The 18063-nt window shown below is 41.1% G+C and overlaps 1 protein-coding gene across 3 annotated transcripts in view; it reads right to left on the reverse strand.

The window, feature by feature from the left end:
- Positions 1-8847: 8847 nt before the first annotated feature.
- The window catches only part of GYPC (glycophorin C (Gerbich blood group)), a 30718-nt gene continuing 21502 nt past the window's right edge, over positions 8848-18063 (reverse strand). For 2 of the 3 annotated variants that reach the window (XM_083754750.1, XM_083754749.1), the window contains 2 exons: positions 13119-13169; positions 8848-9835 (listed from right to left, as the gene is read on the reverse strand). In XM_083754750.1, the coding sequence (XP_083610876.1) occupies positions 9639-9835; positions 13119-13169 (248 nt within the window). In that variant the 3' untranslated portion in view covers positions 8848-9638. The remainder of the gene's footprint in view (positions 9836-13118; positions 13170-18063) is intronic. The other variant, XM_083754751.1, reaches the window with a different exon arrangement.

Consider the following 18063-nt stretch of genomic DNA (forward strand, 5'->3'; position numbering starts at 1 on the left):
TAGACATTGTTTATTTGCTGTGCTTGGGAACAGGTTCCCCTCCTTTTATTTATGCTTTTCATCACAAACTGCTGCTTGGAAGTAGAGCCAAGTAAAAGTTTCTTGAGTCAACACTCAAAAATTATTTACTGCTTCATTTAAATCTGGGATAGGCAGGTGGTTGCAGATTGGATGCAACCCATGAAGCAGTTTTATTTCCCCTCTACAAACCATTGTTTTTTTTAAAAAAAGAAATCTACTGATCACTAACTTAACTTTTAAGAGAAAAACTTCTCCTCTCCCTAAAAAAAATTAAAAATCAACAGCTGGAGGTGAGAGATCCTTCCGTTTAGTGATAATACCTCTTGCTATGTTTCATATGTAATGCTCTGACCAATGGCTAGAACTTTCTGGTGGTAGGAGCTATTCAACAGTAGAACAGACTACATCAGAAGGTGGCAGACTTTACTTCATTGGATGTTTCTAAATAGAGGTTGGATGGCCATCTGTCAAGGATTCTTTATCTGTGATTCCTGCATTGCAGGGGGTTGAACCAGATTATCTTTCGGATTCCTTCCAACCCTGTGATTCTATGAATCTCCTCCTCAAGCATCTCCTTACACCATATCCCACATTGTTTAGATGTTCCTTTGATCTGCCCAAGACACTTAGTGGGGCACAAGTGACTGTAGAAAGAGGAGAATGGGAACTTTCATTTCAATAATTTCTGTCCACTTATATTAAAGTATCACTGAAAACCTGTGGCTTATAGTTTGGGGTATGAGACCATAGATCAAGTTATGTGGGTGCAGAAGGTATCAGCGTTCTGTGGTTTAAAGGGGATAGAAGGTAGCAGAGCAAACCACTGCGAGTCAGAATAGGCAGAACTGAGCAAAGCTGTCAGAATAACATAATTTCATATGTTCCTATACAGCAAGTGGCATAACTAGAACCTGCTCAACCTATTCATGGGAAACAAGGCTTTTACCGGTACATCATTCACTTCTCCCTTCCAAATGCATTACACATGCATTTAAAAAGTTCTTAACCATTCTTTTTTCTTGAGGGAAACAACTTTTAATAATAAAAAATAGAATTTTTTGATTTGCAGGAAACAATCAAAATAGAAGCTCCTGAGTTCACAGTATCTTACCTCATTATTATTGTGAGTGAAGCATCACTACGGCAACCCTTCTTAGTGAAACAACAGCTCTTGTTTGGTAGATATGATATGTGTGTCTTCTATTGTACATAGTGGTGGTATGGCACCCACACAGGAAAGTAGAAGAGAAGGCATCTATTCTTTCAAGGTAGCCATCAGTCCCCGCCCACCCTGTTCCATTTTTTTTCCAGCTTTTGCAACTTTAGAAGCTGGATGGAATTTTCAGAAGTCTGTTTTTCTTTGTGCAGTGATATGGTGTGTAGGTGTGTTTTTCAACTAATTAGCCAGCAAGGACAGAGGAATTTGTTTTAACATTGCTCAGTGAAAGGGGAATTTGTCTTTGTGTTTATAAGAGGTTTTGCTCTATTGGGAAAAGGCTTACAGGTGCCACTGCAAGCATGTATCTCTCTGTATGTACGTACATATACCTGTTCTGTATGCGTTCCCTGCTCCAACCCCTTCCCAGTTGCCAGTAACCAGATCTATAGTTATAATGTAGAGGTCTATTATAGGGATAATAGAGAACACAAGGTATTAAAAATTAAATGAAAAACAAGGGAAAGGATTTGCTGAATTAATAAATTAGAAATTGGAATACAGAAAGGGGAGGTATGAGGAAGTCGGGGAAGTAAGTTATAAGAAAATAAGGGATTGAAATTATACTTGTTTTTTGTTATTTTTGTCTGTTTGTATTTTGGTTTTGTTTTGTTTTTTATATAAATCTTTGAAACTTCAATAAAAATATTTTTTTTTTAAAAAAAGAGAACACAAGGTATTACATCCCTAAGATTAAGAAAGACGGGCTGTTGTCTAAAAGGGTAGGATTAATCCTATTAGCTCCAGAGTGAGGTGCAAAATAATGATGGCCACAAATACAAAGCAGGTATTCTCGTTATCTGGCATTCATGCTCTGAACAGTGGCCTATGAGCATGCAACTAGAGGCTTCATGCATTCAAGTGTGGGTGCTATGAGCCAATGAAATGGCAGCGTCAGCATCTGTTTCTACACTGCCTCTAGTCCGTGCTATATAAGGGTAAACACTCCCTTGCCCTCAAGCTCAGAATTTAATACACATACACACACCAAAAGGAAGAGGGAAGTTGGAATGGAAAAGAAGAGCTTTGCTACATTCTGGGTGGCAACAACATACTAAGATTGCCAGAAACCCAGGCAGCTTCATGGAGATGGTCTCTCATGCATGGCCCTCCAAGTCCCAATCTCATCTCTCTAATCTTCTCCTTGGGCAGCAAAATGTCTTAGACCAGTACTGAGTAGAGGCCAAAGCATCTCTTGTGATTTACACTGGAGGAGAGGAGATTAAAGAGCTTTTTGCAATTGTCTTGGCTTATGAATGAGGAGTGGCATGGTAATGTGTGTGTGTCCACATGTTCAGGGGCGATACTGAAGGCCAGATGTAAGCCTTTTTGAGAGGGGTAGATGTGCCCCCTGAGCTTCTTGATGTCTATCTCTAGTTTACATTATCATTTTTTCTTCTGTTAAAGCTTATGGGGGATATCCAGCAATCAGACTCACAGCAGTCCCATTGAAATCAGTGGAGTTACTTAACTCAATACTATTGATTTCAACAGATCTCCTCTGAGTTTGACTTAGCAGGATAGTGTCCTGTAAATTTATGGTTAGCAAAGAAAACCAGACCAGAAACACACTCTTCTGCCGCCTAGAATGTGTTCTTTGTAGCATATGTTAGTTACTTTGAGTTTTTACAGATACAGAATAATTTTATATCAGCACATGAATAACAGATGGTGCCCTTTAATACAAGCACTGATGAGGGCAGTCATGATGATTTAGCAGCACAGAGAACATTTGAATTTCAGATATACTTACAAATAACTGCTTATATTCCTCCACCGAATTGACAAGTTCATTTGGCAAAGGTTGATTAAAGAAAATAAACAACTTGAACATACTGTTAAAGGTTGGTCACCTTACTTATTGGCTTCTCTAATAGGCATTTTCTATTAATAGTTATTAAATGTGCAAGAGCCCTGCTCTCTTTTTCACCTGGCCATCCAGGATCATAGAATCATAGAATTGTAGTATTAGATGGGCTCCTGAGGGTCATCTAGTCAAACCCCCTGCAATGAAGGAAACTTTCACCCAATGTGGGACTCGAATCCAAAATTCCGAAATTAAGAGTTTCATGCTCTACCAAGTGAGATATCCAAGTGGATAGATTAGGTGTTTACATAAATGACAAAGTGGAACATAGCAGGAAGGCTCTGTCCTGTATGGCTTAGCTAAATCACACAAGGAGGCTCATTAAATCACCCTTCTTCAGTTTGTCAGCATCAGTTCAAATGCCTTTTCAAAGACCACCTGGCTTGGAGAAGGAATGATCATCACTGTCCCCTGTCAACCAGTGTTATAACCAGCTTTGCAAGAGGTTGTTGGGTTTTCAGTTAATTAATTAATTAATTAATTAATTAATTAATATTACTAAATATTAAGTGTGCAAATGTTCTGCTTTCCTAGCTCCTCTCCACTTTCCTCCTTTACTAAAACAGTATTTATTCTGCCCAGAGAACTTTGTGTTTTGGGGCAGTATACAAATATAATAATAATAATAATAATAATAATAATAATAATAATAATAGTAATAATAGTAACAACAACTCACAACAATAGTAACAAACAAACAAACAAACAAACAAACAAACAAACAAACAAACTGCCTCATTATTAAAAATTTGAATCCAGACTACAGATGGGGTGATTGAGAGTATAATCTCGCCCGAGGTGTCTGCATGTCTTCATAGAGATGAGTACACTAATCTCAAATGACAGGTTGTTGGAATGGTCTGAGTGATGCTTGGAAATATATTGTTAAAGCGGAGCGAAAGTGCCCACAATAATATAAATCAAATCCAGGTTCAGCAATCAAAGGTGACAGAATGCAAGTAATGACAGCATTTCTTTGCACTGATGTGATGACAGGATGGCATTTAAGGTATGCCCATCTTCTGCTTCTGGCAGCCTTACAGCTCCTTGATGAAACTATGAATGTACATAATGTGATAAATACCATTAAGCGGCTCTGAAAAGTGATTCCTGGTTATCTCCTTGGGAGAAGCATAAACAGGATCATTTCGGAAGCAATGCTGGGGGATACAATGCAGAAGGCTTGCCAACAAATAATGCTTCAGATAAACTCCTCTGCTATTTAGTTCCAAAGCGATTCTGTTTCTAGTGGGGTGTGTGTTTGTGTGTGTGCTAATTCATTAATTAAATCTCTTTGAATAACATTTCTGCCACCTAGGTGCCCAAGGAGATTCTACATTCACACACAGCTATTAAAAATTACGATAAGAATCCAACCATATTGAGAATAAGATTTTAAAATGTTTCAAAGATACTGTGATCATATGGCAGTCCTGAAGTCACCTTACAGAAAGATGGGGCCACTGACACCGGCTCCAGAGGGATAATAACAGGTTTAGAGGCAGAAAAGGCTCAGAGCTTGTTTTCCAGGAGCTTGTGTCTGATGGCAATGGGCAAATGGATTGGAACAGATGCAAGGAGAATATGTGTTAACAGTTGGATGTGCCTCTGATTTGCTCTTTAGATTGAACAAACTGTGTGAACCGTTTGGAGCTGTTGTCTCCTGTTGTGAGGTAAAAGCAAAGGCCAAGCCCTCCTGGCTGTGTGAGGAGTTCCAGCATCTTACTGCTGCAGATTTGGGGCCTTTAGAAGCACATCAGAGGTGAAATGTCCTGTGCCACAAGTATCTTACCAGTCAGTGCCTGATGATTCACTTTCTGGGGGGAAATCTTGATGTGGCATCAAAGGATCATAGCATCTGAGTTTGGGTGTGCATCTATTGCTGAGGCACCACACACAAGCATTTGCCCTACTTTGGGGCCAGTAGGCATTTTGTTAGGTGTTAAGTTTCTTTGTCTGCTCTGCAGAGAGTCCTCACGGAGTGCTTGTGCAGGCATGCTTTGCAAAACAGTGAAACTCCTTTTACCCACACTGACATGCCAGCTGTCCCTTCCTTGCATTACCAAGACTATAAAATACCTCTTAGTGAGCTTTTGATGTTTTTGGCCTCCTTAGCTTGGAAGTGCCTGAGTCAGTTCTCAGGCTCTGTGTTTAAGTTTCAGTTCTGCATTGCAAGCAGCAGGTTGCTGAAGACTTCCTTTCTTGGGAAGTATCTTGCATCTTTTTGCATGTGCATCCTCTGGGCGGCCTCCACTTTGTGACAAGTCTCTTAGATTCGGCATCCTGCTACCTCTTAAACCTCCCTGCCTGTACAGAACCTCACATCAGCTAAAACAGCCTTGCAAATCTCTAGGGCCCCTTTTGCCTCTTGAGCAATCAATCTTTTGTCCAGAAAAGATCGTTCATTATCTATATGCCTGTCAAATAAGTAGCAAACAAATAGAGGTTATAATCACATCAGGAAGGGTGCCTTCTTTTTGGTAGCGGATGGCTTAGAGAGTCTGATGTGCTTACCTGACCTCCTAGCAGGTGGGTTGCTGTTATTGACCAAGAGTGGAAGGGACAAGATGGTGGACTCACTGGCAGGAACACCAGGCTGGGTCTGCTGACCTCACTGCTGCCTCACCCCTGTTCCTTCTGGTAAGCCGCAGTGACTCACCTGCTGTGAGGTCAAGTAAGCACCTCCATCCCACCATAGTCCTTGCTTCCACTGTTTTTGCTGCTGCAAATGTGCTGCCACTTAGAAACTGCATTTCTAGACAGTTGTCTTAATGCAAGGGTCACCTATGTGTGCCCATGGGTGCCAGTGTGTCCCCTAATGCTTCTTAGGACTCCTGGGAGTGATTTCAGTAAATACCCCTTCAAAAATCCACAATGCAGAAGGTGCTGTTTGCTTTTCTTGCTCAGTACCTGTCTCAGACTCTTCCACATTAAGAGATAAGCCTGTCTCTTTCCATGCAGCGAAAAGAGATGGTAGGATTCTGAGATGATGGAAGAGGCTGTACTACTTCAGATTGTAGGTGGGGAAATACCATTTCTGAATGCTCCCCTACACAAATACATTCCTGCAAGTAAAAAGCTAACACATCAGGGAGAAGTTTCTAGCCCAATCTGCTCCATTTTGTGTTTGTTTTCTGTTTGCAGGGAGTTCTTTAGTTGCAGAAACATTCATTAATGTGACCATTGCCAGCAGTATAAAGTGCTAGAGAACATTACTACTGTGTTCTGCTGCCTCAGCCTTATACCCTATCCGGGGTCCTTTGAATTAAAACAAAAGCAGAACAATTAAAGAGAATGCCAGGAAAGAATCACACAGCTCTGAAGCTTGATTTCACAAAGAACTGGGGATATCCAATGCTCTGAATTCACAAAGAGGTTTGGCTTATTTCAAAACAAACACAAAAATGAATAGGTTTCCGATGCTCATTTTCCGTGCACAAAGAAACCTGATGTCAGAACCTCTGACATCAGGTTTCGTTGTTCACTGAAAATGAACACTAGAGAAACTACCCATTTGAACAAAAATGCAACCAGACTGCTTTAGGTATACAAATTAGTCCATGCTAGTACCTAGACATTCAATTATAATATTCCCCAAAGTTGCAAACATCTGGACTGGACCCTTAGTGCTCGCTTGCACAACTTCATGCATCCTGTTTTGAGTTCAGCAGCTGCAGGATAAGGGAAGAGGTTAAGCAACAGGAGACTTTCCATCTTCCTAAAAATCAATTAGGTGTTTTCTGTTGAGGAGTATTCAGCCACCGAACGAGTCTGTGTGCCATGCAAATAAAGACAAGTTTACTTTTGTTACATACAACACAGCACACTGACTCAAGTGACTTAAAGTCAAGTATTCAGCATAATTGTAGTGGCATTCTGCATATAAACCAGGATCTGAGTTCACTGGAGATAAATGTAGCCATTTGGCTCCAAACACATACCCTCCATCATTTATCCAATGAAAATAGTGACATCCTGTTTAATACTAATACTCCTAATAAGAAGAGAAAAAGAAAAGAAAGCAATAGAAACTAAGTAATTGTGTATGTGTTTTAATAACTAAAATTGCTAAATAGCAATGGGGGAGGGGAAAGAGCCATTGCACTTTGATTGTTTCTTTGGTTAGAGGAATACTGTCAACAAAACAGGAAAGCAAATAAATATAACATAAACTGATAACTTGTTGTCGTTGTGTTTAGTCGTTTAGTTGTGTCCGACTCTTCGTGACCCCATGGACCAGAGCACGCCAAGCACTCCTGTCTTCCACTGCCTCCCGCAGTTTGGTCAAACTGATAACTTGGGTGGGATCAAAAGTTAATTTTCTTTGAGACATAATACCAATTTTGAATCAGATTTGCATATTGGGTAAAATAGTCGTAGGCTTAGCTAGCACATTTTGGGCCACCTCGTATTGCCAGGAGCCTCCTTATGGTTGCCAATGGAAAGATGGAAATCTGGAGTGTGGGAACTAAAATCTGGATTAAAAGAATATAGGACTGGAACAAGGCTTGTTCCCCTAAGGCAGTGTATGTATGGAATATTCTACTCTATTATGACCAAATGATGGTTGGTTTCCTGAATGGTGCTTAGTAGCACAATTCAGAAAGAATTTAGGTGATGTGTTTTCAGCTGTATAAGCGGCATTTGACTGCTTTCTCTCTTCACAGCCATAGCAAGATTGCAGTTCACCATAGTTCCATATGCATGCTCAGTGTGCACTTTGAAGATATTGCAGACCTGTTACAGTTTTATCATTTGGCTCTCTATAATGAATTTGGAACCTTCAAGTAAAAATTGCTGTTTTCACTAGCTCATTTATTTCCTTCTCACTTTCCCCAAGTCTCTTGTAACATGAAGAGTCATTCCATGGTTTACTTTCTGGCCCAAGGAGGATACTTCCATGTTGGAACTCTCTGCCATGTAAAGCCTACATCATGACTGAAACATGTAGCCACATGGCTTTTTCTGGTTACATGGAGCTTTTTCACATCAGTAATGAATACTCCCATGAAATCTAGTACTGCCATAAGGAATCATTATAGGGTTAGGAGGATCCATGTGGGAAGCCATGATAAACGTTTTCAAGTGAGGCAAGGAGAAGTAGCCTCCAATGGGAGGGTGAGTAGAAATTGAATGCATGATTGAATTGTGGTGGTGGAGAGTTATGGGGGCCCTTAATGACAACCCCAAACCATGGTACCCCTTTACTTTTGGGAGTTAAGGGGCATACCACAAAATGTAAGTAGGGAGTCCCCCATGGCCCCTCTAAAATTTGGCCACCAGAATAAACCATTTCTTTTTCTTTAATAAAAATTGTGGTTGTGGGTTGTTGTCAAGCACATGGCAGGTGATAATATGGCTTGTGGACTTGGAGTCGTAGAGACCTGAGGGCATACAGTACTCTCTTAACCTTAGAGCCAGCCTACAAAAACACAAAGACCAGGTGTGGGGAAACTTTGGCCCTCCAGATATTGTTGAGCTAGAACTCACATCATCCTTGCTGGGGCATGTGGGAGTTGTAGTTCTGCAACATCTGGAGGGTCTCACCTGTTATAGATTGTAGACTGACTCTAAGTTTGATTTAGGCTGTGGCCATGGTTGCAACTTACCCATTTTGTTCATTTGAACTAGGAAGAATGGCTCAGGGCAAAGGACTCCCATGTCATTGTGTCTGTCTGTACAGTTCCCTCTTCTGCAGGGCCTTCTGGGTTATGGCAGAATTGCTTCAAGAAACGCAGGGAACTAAGCAGGTGGAGCCAGTTTAATACAGGCAAATATAAAATCTCAGAAGAGCAGTGAAAGAGCAGCTCAAGGGCAACTCTTCTTAAACAACAACAACTATAAGTCAACACAGGCGCCAAGCAAACCAATTTACACTCCCACCACAGAGTCTTATTATGACACCACACTAGCTATCTGGAAATAAAATCCTTCATTTTAATTTTCCTCAGTGTTTTCTTTGCATTTTCTGTCAGATCCTGGTTGCTGTTGTTTCTTAGTCTTCTCAAAACAAATATACACATATATATTCACACTGGCAAGCTTATGCATGTTAAGAAAAACCAAGCATCTGGATACAATATATGTGTTCAAAGTAGTGCTTGTGCCAAGATCCTCTGTTTTATACATCACAACGTTTGTTGGGTTGCAGCTTAAAATTCACTTTCAGGTGCTGCATCAGTGTGGGATGGATCAACGAACCAATGAGGATCCTTTCAGTTGGTACCTGCTATTTTTTGCCAAATGTCAAGGTTTGACATTTGATGCTATTATCTGTTATCAGTTAATCACTCATCCTGAGTTTTTTTTTTTGTTTCTCTTGATCTGATATTGAACTGAGTTGTGCTGTTAAAATCAAATAAACAGCCATGGATCTGGCGTTGCTTCTTCTTGGGGGCAAGCAGCAATATTTCAATTAGTCCCCTTGTTCTCCTCTGTGCAATTGCTGTATCCTGGTGCTTTTTGATGTCTCTGATCGATTCCCTTGGGAAGGAGAGAATGACTAAGTATGACTCAGTGGGGCTGCCTTTGCTCTCAGATGAAATATTCTTTCCGGCTCTCATCCATGGCTTCTTGAAGGGTAGGGTCATTTTTCAAAGCGGCATCTGCGCTTTCGGCAAATTCGGTTCCCTTTGCTTCGTTGGTGTGGTAGGTGCCCTTGTGCCGGTACATGTATCTCAGCATCACTACCAAGAGGCAAATCAAGACAAAAGCCACAGCTGCAATGACACCTATGGGGAGGAAGAAACATTTGAATGTTCCCTTTCATTAATGATTTCAAATAGCTGAAGGTTTTTTGTTTTTGTTTTGCATAGATGGATGCTTCTGCTGAAGCCTTCAAAGAGAAAGCATTCATAAACAGCAACACATCAGAAAGCGGCTTTGACATTGTGATGATGAAGACTGGATTAAGGAAAAAATATAAGCAATACAAAACAAAAACAAGAAACAACAAGATCACCCCCGCCCATATTTACATTTTGTTAGACTTGTTGCTGCACCCATGTTGGCAGCTGCTTGAGACTTTCAGATCTTGTCAGTGCTTCCATCTCCTATGGTTTTATGTATGTAAGATTCTGAGCCAAACTTGGTGTGGGCCACAGATTTTTTGTACAGATTATATGATTCTATGCTACTTAATCCCTTCTCCATTCCTGCCACAGACTCTCTCCATTGCTCCTAACCAAGCTTAAGTCTGAACCAGGAGTGTGAATACAGTCAGTTTATATTGGAATTGGCAAAAAAACGAATTCCTCAAGCAATAATTCTAGCATGGTCTCCCCCTCTCCTCTCATTTCATTTTCTATAGTCCACCCAACCAGTCTGAACCAGGACTTCAGTTTTACTCATTGTTTGTTCTGCGCAGATCTGGGTCTGAGCTTCGACAGTTAGTCTTTCAAGCTTGGCTTACCACGAACATTTGACTCTGAAGCTATCAGCATACCTGGGATCCTGAAGCAACCCCACAATGGTTACGGTAGGGTGTGGGAAATCACTTTACCTGTGCAAAGCACACTCAAGTCTGAAGCATTAAGAAACCCTCAGAGCTTTTGCTGCCTGATTCCAGGAATCAAAGTTACTGCTATGAAAAAGAAAATTGCCCCTGTAAAGATGTTGCCTCTGGTATAATAATGCGACTCCAATAGGGAATTCATCAATTTTTAAGGCCCGTGATGGACTCTCAAAGCACAATAGGCTATAATGCTCTTTAGATGTTGTACAGTATTAATAAGCCTCAGGGACTCAGCACAATTCAATTTTCCTCCTAGTAACTTGTAGGAAGCTGAAATTAAAGTTACAGGAGATGGAACCTCAGGGAAATACAGCAGAACTTCACTAATTTCCACTAATGACGGGGAATCCACCTGGTGAATTACTGAAATTAGCAAGTACAGCAAGGAAGTGAGCAAACACAATAGAAATAAAGAAGGCCCAAATAATACATCTTAACATTTAAGAAGCTTCTTTGGGGAGAAATAGTAATTCAAGCGAACAACTTGAATTAGTACGACAATGTGCTAATGGGACTGTAGCAAAATTGCTGTAACAAGTTTCTGTCATGGTAGCTCTCATCAGTGGAAAAGCCTAGAGAGGGAATGCTCTTCTTAACACCAGTTGATAATCTAAGATGGTTTTGTATGTGCACGGATAAACTTGCAGAGAGACAGTGAAGTTCTGTGAGCGGGAAGAAAAAGGAGGAGGCCTCACACAGCAAGTTTTTGGGACAGTATCATCTGGAATCCCATGACTTCAGATCCCCTGGGCTCTCGCAGATTTTAAAATGAGAGGTGGAAATGTGAGGATACCCACAAGGCAGAGCAGCCCCATGTGAGGCTGCTGTCTGTAGTCTATATAGTAATCAAAGTATGGTACAACCAACAGGGATTTCATTCAGCTCCAGTGAGGAACCTTCTGCACATCCACATTTCTTAAGAGGCAATGGGTGATTTATGAGATTCCACTCTGAGCTCTGCCCCACACCCTCCTCAATCAGTTCTGGAAGATTAGGGGAATCTCCAGAACAGAATTAGGGAGTGCATAGAGGAGGAGAGTGGTAGGAAGTCCCATTGTGCAGGTGGGAATCCTTGCGCTGATGGGATACTTGCTTAGCAGTGCACTAGATACAAACCTTTGAGAAGCATTAAAGCACTCCCTTCATACTGGTCTGAATAGCTAGTGGTTTAAACTGTGTTTCCTGAATCAAGTTTTTGACCTGTTTAATCTCAATTATTGCTTTTCACCTCTTCATTTGTCTTGCCTGCAAAATCAGTAATATTATTATTTCTTGTTGTTTAGTCATTTAGTCGTGTCCGAATCTTCACGACTCCATGGACCAGAGCACGCCAGGCATTCCTGTCTTCCACAATATTATTATTATTGCCTGCTAAATCATTAATATTATTATTATTATTAATAAAATTGGAATTAGAATAGACCCACTTAAATAAATTTATTTGAATTAGTCATGTCAGTTGATGGATCTGAGTAGGGTTTATTTGGATACAGCCCCTATTTTTCATCTTCTATACCCTCATTTTACGGGGTTTATCTGTTTAGTCCTTTGTGTGGTTAGGGGGGTGTCAAAGTGCTCAATTTAGCACTAAGGGGATTGTTCCATCAGTGCAAGGATTTCTGCCTGCCCAACTGAACAATCTTCCATTTCTTCTCCCCTGCACTGTTCTGAGGGTTCTCCTGACCCTCCTGGGTTTAGAGAAGGCAAGGGGGGGGAGCCATATTGCATGGAAGTCCTTGTGTTGTTTTCTGCTAACAGAAAGAGCTGGTTGAATCCTACTATTCTCTGTGTATGGTTTTCTCTAGACTTTAGCACACTAACTGGGACTGTGCAGTCCAGACCTCCTCTCTCTCTCTGTGACGCTGCATTTAAAATAATAATAATAATTTATGAAATGATATCAAATACCTCCTGATTCATTCCTAAACATTCAATGGCTTTATTTCCTGTCTCTCCCCCCCCCCTCACAACTAGGAAGCCTTCCGGGTACATATGCCTGCTACACCCCTGGGCTGCTTACCCCATCCATGCAAGCACCAAACATATTTCCTGCCGATTCTCTCTGCACATCCAGTGCCATGCTCGAACCTGCTTTCAGCAGGTCTGTGGTAGTTTCAGCGAGGTTGTAATTGTAAGCCAGACTTTTAGAAATCTGGAGCCTTGCCTTTTTGTATAAATGTCTTACATACAGAGAGTGCACATTTTGTTGTACCCTCCCCATAATATTCCACCCTCCCCAAGGAAGCCGTCATTGCATGTGCTAGAAAGTCTGTTGTATAGCAGCTTTATGGATGTCTTTTCAGGTTTGGCCTGAATGGTTTATCACATTTTCACAGACTATTAACAGAGACATATTGCACCACACCATTGATTTTTCAACAGAAAAGCTGAGTAGGTGTATATTATAATACTTATTTTTTCTGGGCATAGGCAGAGAGTCCCGTTTTGTTTCTTCTCTTCTGTGAAATACAGCCTTTGTTCAAGCAAGATTGTGTTCTTACCTCCGATGACTGCAATATCAGCTGTAGTCGGAGAGCTTCCAATATTTGCAGCTAGAAATAGAATATACAAAATCTAATTAGACAGGAGATCTCGGGTGATAAATAACCACAGCTACTGCACTGAATGGAGCAGCATTCTGTTGTTTTTTTTAAGCATTCCATTCGTTTTCTTCCCATGAAACCAAGAATGTGAAGGATCTGGACTGCAAAGGGCAGAAATTAGAATCCTCAAATCATCAAATTGTAGCATTGGAAAGGGACCTTGAGGTTCATCTGGTCCAACCTTTTGCAATGCAGGAATCTCAACTAAATCAAAAAGAAGAAGCCTAATTCAAGCATTGAGGATGCCCCATGCTATGCACACTAAGGGTGGGAAACCTGAGACCCTCCAGATGCTGTTGCACTACGACTCCCATCACTGCTGACTCCAACATCAGAGGGCCAAAGGTTCTCCATCCCTGCTGTACACACTGAAAATATATTACTAGCACACATGTGTAGTAGCTCTGCAGCCCAAGGAAATGTCTACAAAATGTTACAAATATTTTCTGTCAACGTTTCTGGGTGAAAATTCAGAAAGCATAAGCATTTCCTCCCTCATTTTCCCTCACAAGCACAAAATCCATGAAATAAATGTGTATGTTCTAAGTCGAATGACAGAAGATGCGTAAATGGCACCTTGATCATGTTTGGGACTTAGACTGATGGATTATGCATGATCCTGATTTGTCTTTCACTTTGTGTACTTGACATATTCTACATTGTTTGGAGTCTTGCCTGTGAGACCTTAGATTCTAGAGGCTTGGAGCCTAACCTGTAGGAGTAAGAGGAAACCCTATTCCATGTCCCCACCTAGTAGTGGGCAAGAATGGTTTCCCCTGCAGAGCTCAAAAGTTGGGCAAGCTGGTATAGTAAGTTGTGTTCCTTCAAGCATCGGTTTTAGGATTTTATAAGCCGCCATCAATGTTATGTATGTATAATGTTGTTGTTGTTGTCATTGTTGTTGTTGTAGTATCCATCTTTAGTTTGGAATTTTTCTCTTGAGTTATAAAAAGAACATAAATAATGAGGTGATCTTTCAAAAAAATCACACAGTAGGAGGCTGCTTTTGGGTCACTATTTTCCCCCCCTTCCAGTTTGAAATTGGAGGGGAATCTCATCTGCCCTTTCTGATGAATGTGGTTCTACTGTGAGTAATTTCTCTCCCTTGGCTTACAAGTGTTGTAATGGGCCCAAGACTTATTCAACTGGCAAATCTGTCCCTGGCCTGTACCATTTCATACCACAGGTGGGGACTCACACGGCTGCATGTTTCTTCATAAAACTCATTGAAAATGGGGAAATAAGGCTTGGCTAGGACATTTATTTTTATTTTCTATGTGCAGAGTTGTTAAGAGAATAATTCAGTAGTGTGAATGCCCCACCCCCCATAGTTTCAACTCATACAGCCCATCCACAGTTGTACCATTTCAGTAAGAGCAAAAGTCTGTCTCAAAAATGAAGGCTGGGTGTTTACTACAATTGACTGCTGCAGAACGAACAACAAAGATGGATGTCATTTGTCATAAACAGGTGCAGTTTTTGTGAAGTGGCACTTGCTTACCACAGGGCTGAATTTGGCTTCTGGAACTCCAATTACATTCTCTACTGGATTATAACAATGCCAGAATTAGATAAAACCCAACATTGGTGTGTGTGTGTGTGTGTGTTTTAAAAAAAGAATCTAAGAAAAGGAATTGGTTTGAGAGAGTTATGAGAGGTTGAAAAAAGTAGGCATGAAATCTCAAATTTAATTATAGCCCTCACTTTAAATAAGAAAATTTCAGACTAATAAAAGGCAGGAAAAAGGGGGTGGGAGCATTTTGCAGGAAGAAAGGAAACTTCAGACAGATCCCTTTTTCTTTCCCATTATCTTACAAGATACTTAATGCATCAGCAAACTGAGAGGCTCTTATTTCCCTAGTTCCGCTACCCTGCGCTTTTCTCTTTCTATCTGCTGTAATGGCTATGATCTTGCATTGAAGTTGTATATAAATAAATGGGACCAGAGTGCATAGGTCGGAGACTGCAGCTACCACAGCTACACACAAATAGCACAACTCTAATTTAAACACCTTGAACCAAGCAAAGTAAGCTTTCGTAGAATAATTCCAGACTGTTGCTGATTTTGGGTGGGATTCAATCACATACTGGCACATTCAGGTTGTGTAATTAATGTTGATTGGGAGGTCTTTTCCAACAAACTCACTTCCCCCCAAAGATCAGACCTTTTAGAATAAGAAATGTGACAGGGCAATGCACCTGCACTTGCTTTGATGCAGCACCATACAGTGATACCTCAGGTTAAGAACTTAATTCTTTCCGGAGGTCCGTTCTTAACCTGAAACTGTTCTTAACCTGAAGTACCACTTTAGCTAATGGGGCCTCCTGCTGCTGCACAATTTCTGTTCTCATTCTGAAGCAAAATTCTTTTTTTTTAAAAAAAATAATAATATTTATTAAAAGTTTCCAATTACAACAAAATAAAAAAACAAAACATCCAAATTTAAAATCTTGTTTTCCATAACATCTTTCCAGGACTTCCCCTCCCCTCCCCCTCTTGTATTCCAATTCTTACTTATAATTTCAGCAATTTCTTATCCCAAATTTTGAACTTCTTGTCATTGACCCAATTTAAAAATATTTTCCCATCTCCTAAAATCGACCTGTTCCCTTCCACGCGTTCCCCCCTTTAACATACATTACAAATTAAAATATAATGAAATAAAATGTAGTTTAACACCCTTTGGATTCCAAATTTCCCTCCCCCTTTTCCCGGTTGCGTTCCCAAAATTTATCAACATCTGATGTCTTCCTGAAGCTCCCACAATTATTTAAGCCATAGTCCTTTACCAGTCATCTTTAATTTCGAATGTCCAATCTTGGAAGGAGTCTGTCTCAAAAAGGCCCATTTTTTCCATCCAGATTTTTATACATTAGGAGTAAAAACTCCAATTTTATTTCTTTAAACCTTTCAAATCTGGATGTCCCAAATGTTCCCTCTTCCAACTTTCTCCAATTCTTGTTATTCTTGTTATTCTTGTTGTTCTTGTTGATCTCTCTCCTTTTCTTTCTTTTCTTTCCTTTCCTGTTTTCCTGCACAAATGTTCTAATTCCAAAAGCTTCAAATTCAGCTGCAGAGGCTCTGTTATTCAGGAACGAAACATAATGCCAAGTCCCTTCCATTTTTCAATAGATAAGTCTATTGTCTTCTTTAGTATGTCAGCCTCTGTAGTCAAAATAGTGTTCCATTTCTGCAGTTTCCCAGGAGATAGAAAGTTCTATTCAAATTCCATGTCAACAACTTGTAATATCCCTCGGCTCCTCTAGGTGGGTTGCAATAACTCAGTTCCCTTCCAGATCACCCCAATCAGTCCAAATAACTTGTTATTCCTTGTTTTAAACAATTTGTATCCAATTTATAACAAATGTAACCGGCAAAGTCCTTGTAACAAAGTTCTCATTTTGTTCTTCTGCTTTGACAGCTCTTTGACAGCTGTCAAAACCTCTCTTTGTCTTCTCCCGGCGCTCTCGCAAAACGCTCCCAGGGTTCCGGGGGGGGGGGGTTACTTTTAAATCAATTCCACTTTTCTCCTCCAGCTCAGTCTTATAGTTTTCCGTCGCGAAATTAATATCTTTGTAAAAATAGGGTTGCACTCGATCTTAGATGTCAAATCCTTTGCTTTAACTCCTCTACAACGGGGGGGGGGGGGCTGACTTCCTTTTTGCGCCTCCCCCGCTCGCTCCGAATTTTTTTAAAAATTTATCCCCCTTTTTAGTCCAGGTTCCAATTACTCACGGGTTATTCTTTTAGGTCCAGATTTTCAATAGAAGAAGTCAGCGCTCTCCGTCGAATGGCATGCGGCTTCGCTCGGCAGGGGAAGCGGAGGACTCAAAGCACCCCCCCGTCACCCGTTCCGTAGCCTTTAAAAAGGCTCCTTCGCGGGCCGGGGGGAGCGCAAAAGGTGCCAACCGAGTCACCATGTCCATGGGTTTCAGCGCCCATGGTTTTTGATGGTCCCCGCATCGCCGGTGCGGTAGGACCCAGCCCCTGCCGAGCAGGCTCCCTCCGAAGCTCGGAGGGAGTCCGCCATTCGGCGATGGCGCCAACCCGGAAGTCTGAAGCAAAATTCTTAACCCAAAGTACTATTTCTGGGTTAGCAGAGTCTGTAACCTGAAGCACCTATAACCCGAGGTACCACTGTATAGAGTTCATACAAAAAAAATGAATGAATGCTCCTCAACAGCCATTTTTTAATTTCCCCACAAACCAACCTGAATGAATGTTCATTCCACAGGCTGTCTGAAAGCACACCATGGTTTTATTACTGTTGCCAGTGATGGGTTGAATTTTATTTTATTTCTTTTTTTTTGTGAGGGGAAAGGAGGGAGCTTTTGCAAGACACCCTCAATACCCCTTCCTTCAGTGAGTTCATGCTTTTGTTATTGTTGTTGCCAGCCGTTTTCTTGCCAGACAGAGCCAATGAGCAAGAATGCAGTGTCAGTTATTCCTCCTCCTTTTCACTTCCACTTATGTTTACTTGCTCATCCCTGCTTGGCCAGAGGGAGAGTCAGGTGAATAAGCTACCCTGAAATGGGGAAGAGGAGGAGCAGGTCCAAGGGGGCTCTTGTCAGTGGGCTTCCTGCTGGGATATGGGCTCTCAGCAGGTGCATGACCATGATGCTGGCCAGGTTTTCATTCATCCCATGCCAAAGTGATGGATTTTGTTGGGAAAACCATCCTCCCACTTTGCAACTCAGCACCTATTTTCAGGTATGTGTGGATTATGTAAAATGGTGGCCACTCTTAATGCCTGAGCAGCCTCTGGACTGCAACAGGTTGGAAGGAGGCGTTTAACTCTCTATTGCCATGTCACAGTCCTGACAACAACAACAAAACCTCTAC

The sequence above is a fragment of the Podarcis gaigeae genome, assembly GCF_964106915.1.
Source record: "Podarcis gaigeae genome assembly, chromosome: 1".
Classification (NCBI taxonomy): domain Eukaryota; kingdom Metazoa; phylum Chordata; class Lepidosauria; order Squamata; family Lacertidae; genus Podarcis; species Podarcis gaigeae.